Source organism: Mycetomoellerius zeteki, unplaced genomic scaffold (genome assembly GCF_001594055.1).
Source record: "Mycetomoellerius zeteki isolate Tzet28-1 unplaced genomic scaffold, Tzet1.0 scaffold31, whole genome shotgun sequence".
Lineage (NCBI taxonomy): Eukaryota > Metazoa > Arthropoda > Insecta > Hymenoptera > Formicidae > Mycetomoellerius > Mycetomoellerius zeteki.
The window spans coordinates 1,129,350-1,142,438 of NW_017257294.1; the positions used below are offsets into that span (position 1 = coordinate 1,129,350).

General features: G+C 38.5%; 2 protein-coding genes across 3 annotated transcripts; both read right to left on the reverse strand.

Moving 5' to 3' along the window:
* Positions 1 to 69: 69 nt before the first annotated feature.
* Positions 70 to 4,109, reverse strand: LOC108724765 (presequence protease, mitochondrial). 2 transcript variants are annotated; one of them, XM_018451374.1, is made up of 3 exons: positions 3,800 to 4,109; positions 3,467 to 3,580; positions 70 to 3,354 (listed from the first exon to the last, which is right to left on the reverse strand). In XM_018451374.1, exon 3 carries the CDS (start codon positions 3,306 to 3,308, stop codon positions 198 to 200), a length of 3,111 nt encoding a protein of 1,036 aa, XP_018306876.1. In that variant the 5' UTR covers positions 3,309 to 3,354; positions 3,467 to 3,580; positions 3,800 to 4,109; the 3' UTR covers positions 70 to 197. The 2 variants fall into 2 exon arrangements, with proteins under 2 accessions (XP_018306876.1, XP_018306877.1); XM_018451375.1 differs by lacking the exon at positions 3,467 to 3,580.
* Positions 4,110 to 6,513: 2,404 nt separating this feature from the next.
* LOC108724703 (ankyrin repeat domain-containing protein 27) lies at positions 6,514 to 9,460 on the reverse strand. Its single transcript, XM_018451264.1, has 2 exons — positions 8,971 to 9,460; positions 6,514 to 8,908 (listed from the first exon to the last, which is right to left on the reverse strand). The coding sequence occupies exons 1-2, from the start codon at positions 9,315 to 9,317 to the stop codon at positions 6,634 to 6,636; spliced, it is 2,622 nt and encodes an 873-aa protein (XP_018306766.1). The 5' UTR covers positions 9,318 to 9,460; the 3' UTR covers positions 6,514 to 6,633.
* Between the last annotated feature and the right edge of the window lie 3,629 nt (positions 9,461 to 13,089).

Below are 13,089 nucleotides of genomic sequence, written 5' to 3' on the forward strand. Positions count from 1 at the left end.
ATATATTTAATACATAAAAATAGCATAAATTATATAATAACATGTATTATTAAGTAATTTATACGCTATTTTCTCAATTACTAATATTTATATGTCACAGGAAACGCTTAACAACAGCATCGACACATCTGCGGTTCAACGTATAGGAAACTGTCTTCATTATAAAAAAGTAACAAAAATAATTTTTTAACATCTATTTAGTCAGTAGCTCGTGCTCGGTCTGTTTCTTCTTGATTTAGCACTAGCCAATTTTCTTTGTGCCTATTTGAAATATCCGTATTTGTAGGTCCAATAAGAGAACGGCCGATTCTGATAGCATTTTGGTCGGGTTGTAGATACTTTTCTGCCACGTACAAGAGCTGTTCCTTAGTCACAGCTTTTAGTTGCTCCCTTTGCCTTTGAAGATCATCGTCCGTAATGCCGTTTACGAATCTGGTCATACCTCGATTGCTAGGAGGAATGGGAGCGTCGATTTGTTGGAAGACTCCCAATTTTGCTTCGTCTACTTCGGTCTGGGATAACGGATATCCTATTATAAAATCATAAGCCTTATCGAATAAATCGAAGGTACGAGTGGAATTCGGATCTCTGTAGGAATAAAAACAGAAAATTCCTTCCGACGTTAATTTTGCGCCTCCACCATAAGCTCCGCCTTTCTCCCGAATTTCTGGATGCAAGTACACCGAGGTGATTAACTTGGACAGCACACGTAACACCGCATAATCCGGATTCGTATAAGGAACGGTCAGAATGGCCTTGGAGCAATAGTTCACTGTGTACGGCAGAACGTGGTGATTGCCACATTCTTTCGTATCGATGCTTCGATCACTGGTAATAATGTACGGATTTTCTGGACGACCCTTCAGCGAATCGTAGAACACGTGAATATCATTGAGAACATCATCCTGATGTTCCTCGGACAAGTTAATGGCTGATCGTAGGTGTTCCTTATTCAAGACATGAGCAGCTATTTCATGCATATTGTGCATCAGAGAAGTCAAGTCGCGCATCTGTGCCACTTTCTTCATCCTTGAGATGTACTGCAATCCCGAGAGACTCTCCTTGGCCCGGGCTATCGGGGAGACCAAGCTAGCGGCGCTGCTCATCGCATACATATGACCGGCGTGCGAGATGCCGTTGATCAAGTCGGCCGCGTTCATCTTCACGAGTGTCTCGAATCTCTGAAGATCGGTGAGTTTAACATTGTTGAACAGCTCCTTCCACAGTTTCCACATATCGTTCGAATTGCGATCCAAGCAGTACGACTCTATGAGAATCCCTTCCTCGTATTTCAATTCGCTCTCCTTGTGCTCGGCGATGTGATTCATGAAGTTCAGACCGCCAGTCTTTAACTGCATCATCTGATCGAAACTCCTATAATCGTAATTCTGCGTGCCCATCTTCGAGATAACGTAGTTGAACAGCGGTATCAGCTGCTTCAGTTCGGTCGGCAACGCCTGTGTGTTGAGTATTCCTCGGTAATAGGAAATCCCGTTCGTGGGTTGTATGGAGAGCTGAAGAGGCACTCCGGATACTTCCAAGTTGGTGGTCTTATATCTCTCCACGTCAGCCTTCAAGTCTTCTATCTTCAGCGTCGGTAAGACTTCAACGTCCTCTTTTTTCTGTTGCTCAGCGAGCAAGATATTTCCGTTTTTATATATCTGTTCCTTCTCCTCTACGGAAAGTTCCTTCAACTTCATCTTCAACAGCTCTTGCTCGGCGAGCGCTTTATTTTGTTCGTAATTTTCATCCGGCGACATCGTTAACGTCAATCTATGATTATTGTTCCTGAAATAAGTCTCGATTAGACTTTGCAGGTATTTAGGATTTTCTCTCATTCGTGATGTGAGTTTCTTCATCGCATCGTTGATTCGCAACGACTGTACCAAGTCACCATTGTGATTCCACAATGATGTCAGATTGAAGAGCAAATTCAACCCGAAGTTTGACGTTTGATGCTTCACCTGGAGCTCAATGCCGTGCAAGACAGCTTCGATGTGATCCTTCTCGAATCCTTCCTCGATAACTTTTTGCACAGTCTTGTCGAAGATACTCTCGACTTTCTCGAAATCTTCCGGCTTCACGCCCTGCAGACTCACGACGAACATCGTGTCTCTGCACTGCGAATCGAAACCCGTGAACGGTCCGAATCCGGTACTTATATGCGACTCGACTAGAGATTTGTAAAACGCTGAATTCGGACCTCTCAGCAACAGCTGTGACAATACATACATCTCGAAAGTGGTCTGTATGTCACTTATGTCGTTGCACAAATGCGCGATGGCAATAGTGCCATGTCTGCTAGGATCCGCGAGCAATGGATCGAGTTTGCACGCAACATGTTCCTTTTTAGTTTCATTCCACCGCTTTTCCGCCGGCACTTCTGACATGGAAACGTCCATCCTATCAGATAAGAAAAGATACCGATCGTTGATGAATTTCAGATGGTCCTCCAGAGGGAAATTTCCATAGGAATAAAAGCGCGAATTGGAGGGATGATAGTACTTCATGTGGAAGTTAAGGAGATCAACGTATTGTAGATTAGGTATGACGAGGGGATCACCGCCGGAAATTACAGAATACGTGTGGCTTGGTAGAATCGAATTCAACAAACGTTCCGCCATAATGGCTTGATTGTCGTTGAAGACACCCTTCATCTCGTTGAAGACCACCCCCTTGAATATGATAGGAGAGTTCTTGTCATTGACATCCGTGTGCTCCAATCTCCATCCTTCCTGTCGGAAGTCCAATTCTCGCAGATTCGGTTTGAAGACCGAGTCCAAGTAGACTGACTGTAGATTGCGGTAGTCCTTCAAGTTCTGCGTCGAGAATGGATATATGGTATAGTCCGGCCCGGTCATAGCATTCATGAAAGTGGCCATGGATCTCCTCAGCATCTTGAAGAATGGATCTCTGCAGGGATATCGCTCACTGCCGCACAGAGTGGTGTGCTCCAGTATGTGAGGCAATCCCGTGGAATCCATGGGAGTCGTACGAAATCCAATGGAAAAGACATTGTTGGTATCATCCCTGGCCAAATGCAGATACTGCGCACCTGTACTCAAATGAGTTAGCCTCACTGCAGTAAGGAACAACTCATCTATGCTTGAGACTTCATTCACTATAAACCCGTGAATAACTTCGTCCTTCTTGAATTTAGCCAGTTCATCCTGCATCAGCTCTTTTCTCGAATGTAACGTACTCGACGTAGCACTTATCGATGATTTGAAGGTACGATATACGACATGCTGCTGTAAAGCTGTGCCTCTCAAAAGCGAATTCCTTGATAACTTTAATAGTCTCAGCATCTTGGGACGATTTTACGTTTAAAACGGTAGGGAAATAAAATTGTACCTGAAAATAATGAGACAGATGTATAATTTAGGATTACAAAGCTTATGTTAAAAAAATAATATACGGAAAGTATTATGTTCTATAAGTGTTCTTTAGAGATAATGATACTTACCGATCTCTCTTGGACAATCGCGAACAAATTTAAAGTATATGTAAAGCTTGATTACAACAGACTCTATCACTGACAGACATTCCACTTTAAAGAATACAATTCAAGAGGAGAAATCTGAATTACACGAAAAAAAAATGTTAATAACAAATTTTAGAATGTGACGACTATTGATTAGGAATGTCAGTTTGTGAAGTGACTATAAGACAATCTATAGGATGATTTTCGACCAAAGTGATGCAACATTTGCGGTAACAAGCAGACACCGGTATTATTCATGAATCAAGAATAGCGAAGAAATAACCAACAAATCGAAGCCGATGTAAATAAACTTACCTATCGATTCGCCTTGTTTTATTAAAATGACAAATCGAGACGTTTCCTTGTTAGTTTACAAAATCGTCTGTCGAATATTCTTTGCATTCGCAAAATTGCAATAAGAAATTAAATTTCACTTAAATTCCTTTTCGACAGCTGACATCAGCTGATATGCTCAGGCATGCTCAGAAATCGGAGGTTAAGTTGGACGAACTTATATTACTTGACAGAAGTTACCGTTGAAAATTCATTCCTTTTTTTATTGTCGCAATTTTTTGCTAGGAAACATCAAACAATCGCAATTCATGAAAAATTATGATGCTGATAATTCAATTGGGTGCATTCAGTACTACGACCGCTCACTGAGGGTGAAATCACACGGTGCGGAAAAAGACTGCCGAATAGGGAATGCGTCATTGAAGCAACCAATCGGCGCTATTCAGCGCTATTCGAAATAGCGCTGATTGGTTGCTTCAATGACGCATTGGCTGCGTTCAGCAGACTCAACAGTTTTGCAACCGTTTTATGATTGTCTGCTGAGATAGGACCATTCTTCTAGATCTAAAAGTATGATCCAATTAGCGCGAAGGAAACTTACAACAGTTGCAAAACAAACGTTCTGCTGAACGCACCCAATCTCTATTCCGCCATCTTTTTCCGCACCGTGTGATTTCACCCTGAGCGCTCAGTGAGCTCTTGAATCTGTTTGGTCTATATTTTTAGTTCCAACGGAATATACCAATAAGATGCAAGCGCTCACTGAGCACTCAGTGAGCGGTTGTAGTACTGAATGCACTCAAAATCACCACGCAACACAATTATTTTCTACCGTCCACTAGGGAAATAGGTAGTATCACTAGTATCTGAATTAATTGGGAGAGAACTGTTGGTGCGTGCGTGCGTGCGTGCGTGCGTGCGTGTGTGTGTGAGACATAATATATAATTCAGGCTGCGGTCCACTTGACGCTACAAACTCTTCGAAGCAACCAATCAGAACAAAAAATTTTACGAATTGACTAATCAAAGAATGGCTGCGTTCAGCAGACTCAACAGTTTTGCAACCGTTTTATGATTGTCTGCTGAGATAGGACCATTCTTCTAGATCTAAAAGTATGATCCAATTAGCGCGAAGGAAACTTCCAACAGTTGCAAAACAACCGTTCTGCTGAACGCAGCCATTGCTTCGAAGCGTTTGTAGTGTCAAGTGGACTGCAGCCCCAATAGAGAGTATCTATCAGGGTTGATAAGTTAATTTTTTTAACTAAAGTTAACTTAAAGTATATAATAGCTTTGAAAATTTAACTTAATTGAAATACAAGTTAATCCATAATGAAATTAATTGAATTAAAAGTTAAGTTAATAAAAAAAAGTAATTGAAAAGTTAAAAGTTAAATTTGGTTTGACAACCAAAAAAAAAGAAAAAGAAAAAGTTTGACCATTTTACGTAATTTTTCGTATTTTTCTTTTCTCGCATCATATTTATTAAAGAATCTGGTTATTTTTGTTCAAGTAACGATTACACAATATAAAATTACTAAATTATATACTCATTATCCTCTCGCATTGTGTCTGAGAATTGACTTAAAAAAAATCAAATTAAAAGTTAATAGTTACTAATAAAATGTAACTAAATTAAGTTAAAAGTCTAAAATTTAACTAAGTTAAGTTAAAATTAATTAACTTTTTAACTTAACTTTTATCTTTTTAACTTAGCACTACTTAACCCTGGTATCTATACATTCTGTATTAAAAATACGAATTTTCTTTTTCTCTTACATACATTTATATATTTAAATTTCATACATACACATAAAAAATATATATGTGTAAACATATATTTTTATATATTTATTTGTACATTTTTTTTGTTTTCCTTCTCAAAATACAGTCTAAATAAAACTATAAATTGTATAAATAAAACACATCATAAGAATATATTACACATCTATATTTTATTTCATATACAAAACAAACGATTTACAAGTCTTTTTTAAATATATATTTTTATGACTTCTGATAATATATTTATAAAATATATAAAATTATTTGTGATCTGACTTGTATATACATATATTTGCATTGTTTATCTCATTTATATATATCTATTAATATTGTTAATCTCACTAATATTGCTCGGTATGGTATGACAATTTGTGCAATTCACACAAGCGATTCTGAAGAAGAAATCTCGTTTAACTTGGAAAAAATAAAGCGCGCATGAGATTTAATTTTAGAATCACAATACGTGTAATGTGAAATATATGCTTATTAGACCAAAGTTAAGTTATGCTCGGACGAAGTTAGAATTATGTTAGAACTAGAAGATACTATTAATCACATTTACGAGGTATATATTTATAAAAAAATAGAAACAGAATCGCGCATATAAAATAAAAATTAATCATCTTCCTTCTATATAGACATTTGTCTTGTGGTATAGTCTTCAATATATTGGAGTAAGCAAGAATAGACAATTCTTTGTCTGTTGCAATAGGATATCTGCTGAAGAAATATTATACGTATATCATATTAACACTAGAAGTATCAACGCTTTTCTGCTCATTAAAAGAATCAAGCAAATAAATTACTATGAAAATAAAGGAAGTGATAAAAAATCATTTCATCAGTATAAAGAACATAATTACTGAAAAGTAAAAAAATTTCGGAATCCTACCTTTTATACAAGAAATACAACAATAATCTAAAAAATAGAAACGGTTAATAAGCGCTTGATACTTCTAATGTTAAAGATTACTTCTAGCAAAACTATCCTATGACTAATCTATAAGGTAAATAGAAAAGACATAAAAAAGACGGAATAGCTTAAGACACAAGAAAGTTGAACATGCTAATCAATCGTCGGCTGACTGTGTTGAATTTTGTTTTAGGACCTTCAGTATATTGGCACGATTCGCGGAAAAGACGACGGACAGTACCTCCTCCGCCTGCCGCAGCGGAGTTTTGTTCTGCAGGTTGCGCATATTGGTGCACGCACCATATCTGATCAGCAAGCTGACGGACTTGACGTTGCCGGCTACAGTCGCCAGATGCAACGGAGTGTCGCCCTTGCGATCCTTGGCGTCTACGTCGCAGGTTGCGCAGTTCAACAGCAACTTCGCCGCGTCGACGCGATCATTGAGACATGCCAAATGCAGTGGAGTACGACCCTCGGACTTGGTTACTACGTTTACATTCGCACCGGCGTCTAACAGCAGCTGTACCATCTTGGTGCGACCAGTCGCACTCGCCACGTGCAACGCCGTCTCGCCTAGACTATTGCAGGTGTTGATCGCCAGCGTTCGTTGCCTCTGCTTGCGCTCCAGCTTACCCTCGCTGAGTGCCGAGCACCGTTCGCAGTCGCAGAGCGGATGATGGCACAGACTCGTGCGAACGCATGACGGCCGCTCGCGATAAATCTCCAGTCCCAGGTAATAACATGCCAGGCATGTATCACCGTCGACTATAGCAGCGAGCAATTTGTCCATCATACGATGTTGCATCGTGTTGGCATAACTCTTAGGATGCGATGAATTCTTGTTCTCCAACGTGGTCCGATGATGATGCTGCTGAAAAGGCACCGACTGACAAGGCTGAACAAGAAGACGTGGAGATAAGGAGGCAACGTTGTTGCAGATGCTGCTTGACGCCGCGTTACATCTGAGCAACTCTGTGATGGTTTCGCTATACGTCACCATCAACGGCATTTGACCCTTCTTGTTGGTCATTCTGCAGTTAGCACCGTACTCCAGAAGGATGTCGACGATCGCGTAGTAGCCCCACCGGGCTGCGAGATGTAGAGGCGTATCGCCGTTGTCGTTTGCGACGTTCGCGTTGACCGGCATCCTCATATGCTCCGTCAGATACAGTAGCGCCTTCACGCAGTTCTCGTGACCACGGTCTACCGCGAGGTGTAACGGAGTATTTCCCCGAGAGTCCGTTATTGCAGGATCCGCGTTCGCGTGCAGCATCAGCAGCAAAATGTTCTGGTGGCCTTTGATGCAGGTATAATGAAGAGCCGTCAGGCCGTCCGAGTCGACAGCGTTTATATCTGTGTCACGGTTTAGAAGAAAGTCCACGATTACAATCTGATCGTGCAGCACAGCGACGTGCAACGGCGTCAAACCCTTATCGTCCTTGGGACACGCGTTTAGATCCCGCTGCTTCGTCCAGTTTCGCTCACAGGAAGCGCAGGTACATAAGGGATGACAGAGCGTGACATCGTCGACCTCGTTGGATCCATTGTAAGTCAAACTTCTTTTCACCTCGGAGAGATTACCATTCTTGATGCTTGCGAATAAATAACCAATAGATGAACGTTCCGACTGACTCATTAGTGTACTGTATTTGTCATCGCTGTAGATTACTCCAGATTTGATGTGCATGATCGCGGCTTCCAGCGAAGTTATCAAGAAGCCAGTCTCGTCCGTCTCGTAAGCAGAGCTCGTGGAGGGACGAAATTGTCTCATGAAGTATAATTGCGCCGTCCAGTTCGATAGGCCAGCATTGACGATGAAGAACACGAGCACCGGCAGGAGATCGTCTGACGTGACAGACGACGTTCCGCGCGATACGTAATTCACGGTTCTTCTGAGACACTCGATCTTGCCCAGTACAGTTACGAAAGAGTCCAATCGTGATAGTTCCATCTTTCCTCCATGAACACGAGACTGCAAGTCTGATCGTACTCGGAGATCGCTCAACTGGATTCCGTCTAGGTTCCTAATGATCTTGTTCAGATTCGCGTCCTCTACAGAGGTACCGGCGGACAATGATTTTAGCAGTACCTCTCTCAAAGCATACAGAATGTAAGTCTCCAGCGACACTCTGATGTTCCAATGATACTGCTTGTTGCTCGAAGTCTTCTTTCTCAACATCGGATTATCCAGCAGCATTTCGAGACAATCTGTATACAGTTCGTGTACCAGATCCCTTTGTGTCTGTACCGATTTGCGCTCCAGATTCTTATTAACGTACAGGAAGTCTTTGATCTTGGTCTCGAGGTCGTCGCGCAGCTGCCTGTCGAGCAGTTCCACCTGAAGAAAATTTACGGCTTCCTGGAGATTCGTAATCACGCTCACACAATTATCCGAAACATAAATGTTGGCCTCCAGAGGCCGTTCAGTACACCTATAAAACAAAAGTAACGTCAAGCCAATATCCAGAACTGTGACATTCAAGTGTCAGCTTACCATACACAATATTTACGAGAATCATCGCTGTAGAAGACCTCCTCGAAGAGCAAACGAGAGGAATAACGCTCTGCGTCATCGTGCTTAACGTACAGGATTCGGTCCTCGACCAAGACCTCTCTACCGCTCAGACTACTGAAGCTGGTGACAGAGAGGTCCTTTCCAGGGACCAGGATGTGAGCATTGACCTCGTCCTCTTCTAATTTGCGGCTGACGAAGCTGCCGCTTCGTGGAACGCAGATGATCCAACCTTCCTGAACGGCTCGCTGAAACGTAGTCTCATGTTCGTCCCGGAGTTCCCGCAGGAACCGATTTTCTGTCAAATCCTCATCGTATCCCGCGTTCATGATCGGGGATCGACAACAGAGGTAAGTGTCATGTGGAGGACAATGAAGTGAAATGGTTTAAGGATCGCCGGTGTTCTTGGTGAGGCGCCTGTCATCGCGCCGCACGACGTCATTGACGTGAGTTCAGGCTGAGTATAGCTACTATAGACTATAGCGACTATAGCGAGACTAATCCATTAAACTATATTGGAGTAAAGTTAGGTTAGATTACGCTGAGTTCTTACAGGTTCCTATTCTGTAATTCTTAATTAACAACAATCGGTCATTATGTTATTGTCGTTGCCCTATACAGCATGAAATATTTCAGAAATATTTTTAAATGTTTCATTGCAAGATTTGAAACATTTCAAAAACTTTTCATAAAATCTACCTAAAATATATTTATATTTATGTTTTTAATATTTTATTTTTTATATTTATATTTTTTTAGAGTTTTTAAAACATTCTTTTTTTCTTACAATATATATATATTTGTACAATATTTCTAAAGTATCTTTGTGAAATATTTCAATGTAATATTTTAAAATGTTTTACTAATGTTTACAAAATATTTATTTCTGAAATATTTTATTGAAATATTTCAAACAATATTCATATAAATATTTCATAGGAATAATTTTTTTTATCATATTTTTTATTATATTATAACGATATCGACTATCGTTAAGAATTATAGAATAGGAATCTGTAATTTTTACGCTTTATTATTATCTATAGGTACGTGCGGACTTGCAACGCGCGTTCGCAAATATAACACGTATCCTAGAGAATTCCAGGCCGTATTATAGCTCAGAATTAAATTAGATCGCAAGAGATTTTTTCGTACTTTTTATCCAGATAGTTTCTTAACAGATTTATACACAACAATTTACGTCATTTGCAATACTTGCAATGCGCAAACATCGTTATCGTTCCGCAGTAATTTCTTTACATTAGAAATATTTAATTTGAATTTAATATGATAATTAAGCGTAATTGCAAATTATTTTAAATTTAGTTGGATACATTTTGTTCTAATAATAGGTATTACATACAGCAAAAAAAGTAGAAAAATTAACGATGACATAATCAATTGCATGCCATTATTTCTTTAACATTACTTTTTTGCTAGTCAGCAAGACAAAGATAAGAGACTTTTGAACGATATTATTTTAACTTTATCTAGAAATGCGCGTGTATTATATTCACATGTTCGTCTAATGCGTTATACATATTATATGTATTATGCTTTTAATTATTACATTAAATTACGTAAATTATGTTTACAATTTAATATAAAAATAGTATTATACACATATATAATTAATATATTAAATTATGTGTAATTTAGCTGGACACATTTTCTTCTGTTAACATAAATATTACATACAGAAAAAAGTAGAATAATTATTAAGTCTTACATAATCAATTGTATGTCATTACTTTTTTTAACATTATATTTGTGCTAGGCAACAAAGACAAGACTTTTCATCGATATACAAACGCATACATATTAATTACATATGAATATATAAATTCCTGAAAAATTACGATCTAATTCGCGATAGACGATCACCGATGATTATTAGTGGCATCGGCGAGAATTCCTGCATAACATGAATATTAATCAAAGGATTGACGATGTCCGTCTCCTTGTAGCTCTACCACCTCGGATTTCGCGATTGCAATGCGTACACCTTTTTTTCTATATCTATTGCCGCATATAATATGTAATATGCGGTAACTCAGATATACACACCACGTCAATTCCATTCCATTCCATTAATATCGTAGTACGCATATTTGTATATAGAATGTCATGTCATGTCATTACGCATGTATGTGGAGTGCGTGTGTTCAAAGTGTGTGCATAATTATCTCTCTTATCTCTTATTACTCCTATATAGCTAAAAAAAGCAAAAGAGATAAAAAAAATACAAGATATTTCTCGTTTTATTATGAAAGCATATTATCGAAAGATACGTTTTAAATCTTCCGAAAATCTTCAAGACGGATCTTCTTCCGCGCTCGAAAATGGAAATGTCCCAATGTAGGATTGCATCGCGAAACTCTAGACTCTATGTTGGTTCCTCTTTTTTAACGAGGTATTTATATATGTCAGCGCATTGACGTATATATTATCTATAGAACGTACACATTCGGATTTCGAGGTGAGGAAGAGGGAAAGGAGAGCACGGTGTATAAAATGCATATAAAGCAAAGCAGGTCTTGACGCTTATGCAACAACGTCTTTTTGCCGAACCACATTTTCTGCGTTTACACGCAATCCTTGCAAAAATTGCATTTCTCGCGAAATACCTTCGGTATAAAAATTCAGGTGTTTCCGCAAGGAGCGTTACAAATTTAGTCGTCCATGTGATCGTTGGCGCGTAACGCGCGGTCCACGCGTCTCTCTCGTGGGAAAAACACCCGCGGATGTGGGCGGTGCCTAATTAAACGTTTACTTTGAAGAAACAAATGCCGCCTGCGTGAGGGGCTCGTTAAAATCAGGTAGTGCATAATTGTGGGTGGGTGGCCGTTGTCATTAATATGTACAATACACATAATAACATATATGCTTGCCCGAGCCCGTAATTTATCTAAATATACCAAATGTCATGGATTTGAATGAGACTCGAGCGAGTGAGACATAAGCTCTTTAAATTACGTGAGAACTTTTTATATAATACATATAGTTTATATGTTTTATATATATTATATATATTTATATTATATATACACTGAAAAAAAGATTGGCTGCTGCAGCAAATTAGATGGTAAAATATGGCATAGCATTTTTAATTGGTTGCATCAGTCAATACATATATATTATATAATTAAATATAAATTATTTATATTATATAATTTATCATATATTATGTATCTATATAATTTTACATAACGAGATAAGCGAGATGTCCACTTGTTTGGAATTATGTCCAATCGGCTCTTATCACGCGTGCAACTTTAAATCTATAACTTACACTCACAAGATAAAAGACAAGGAACGTAGAGGAAGTCGAGTCCGAAAAAAATATAAAGTTTTTTATACCCTCAATTATGTCCGATTTCAATCGGCCGACGAGCTATTGGACGATTCTTCATGTTTATCGGATGCGATACTATAATCGAAGAATTAATTACTTACGTGGAACTACGAAAAATCCCGTTCGACCTTCTTATAATATTGTTACGTCGTTTATCATCTCTTACGATCCCACTGTCGATTACGTAAAGTCGTAAATAAACTCGAAATGAGTCGCTCGAAGAAATAATTTCGACGACCCTAGACACACATCCTGTTACATCGTAATCTTATCGAAAAATTACACTCTCCTATTTGCACTTGCATATCTGCATTTATATTAATAGTAATATTTCTTATCAAAACAGTTTAATTGACTCTTAATTGACAAATTTAAGTATCCTTGGCGTGTTATTCAAAAAAATCTCAGCGAAAGCTAAAATTTAGCTAAACCATAATATAAATCTGATGTCGGCTACGAGGACCGCATAATTTATCTATTGATATATTTTGAATATTATCGAAAAAATTTTTTTCTTTCCTGTTATATATCTAAAATATCTTCAATTTTGCTTCCTGGTGCATAAAACTTAAATTTCTGCTTTCTGAGACTTTATTTCCTTTTCAGAGAAAATATCGATATCGATAAAATCGTAAATTGTGAAGTCATGAAAGGATGACAATAGAGAATAATTTTTGAATCTCGTAACGGTTCATGAACCGTGATATGGATCATTGATGAATTAATAAGCTGGCATGATATGATAA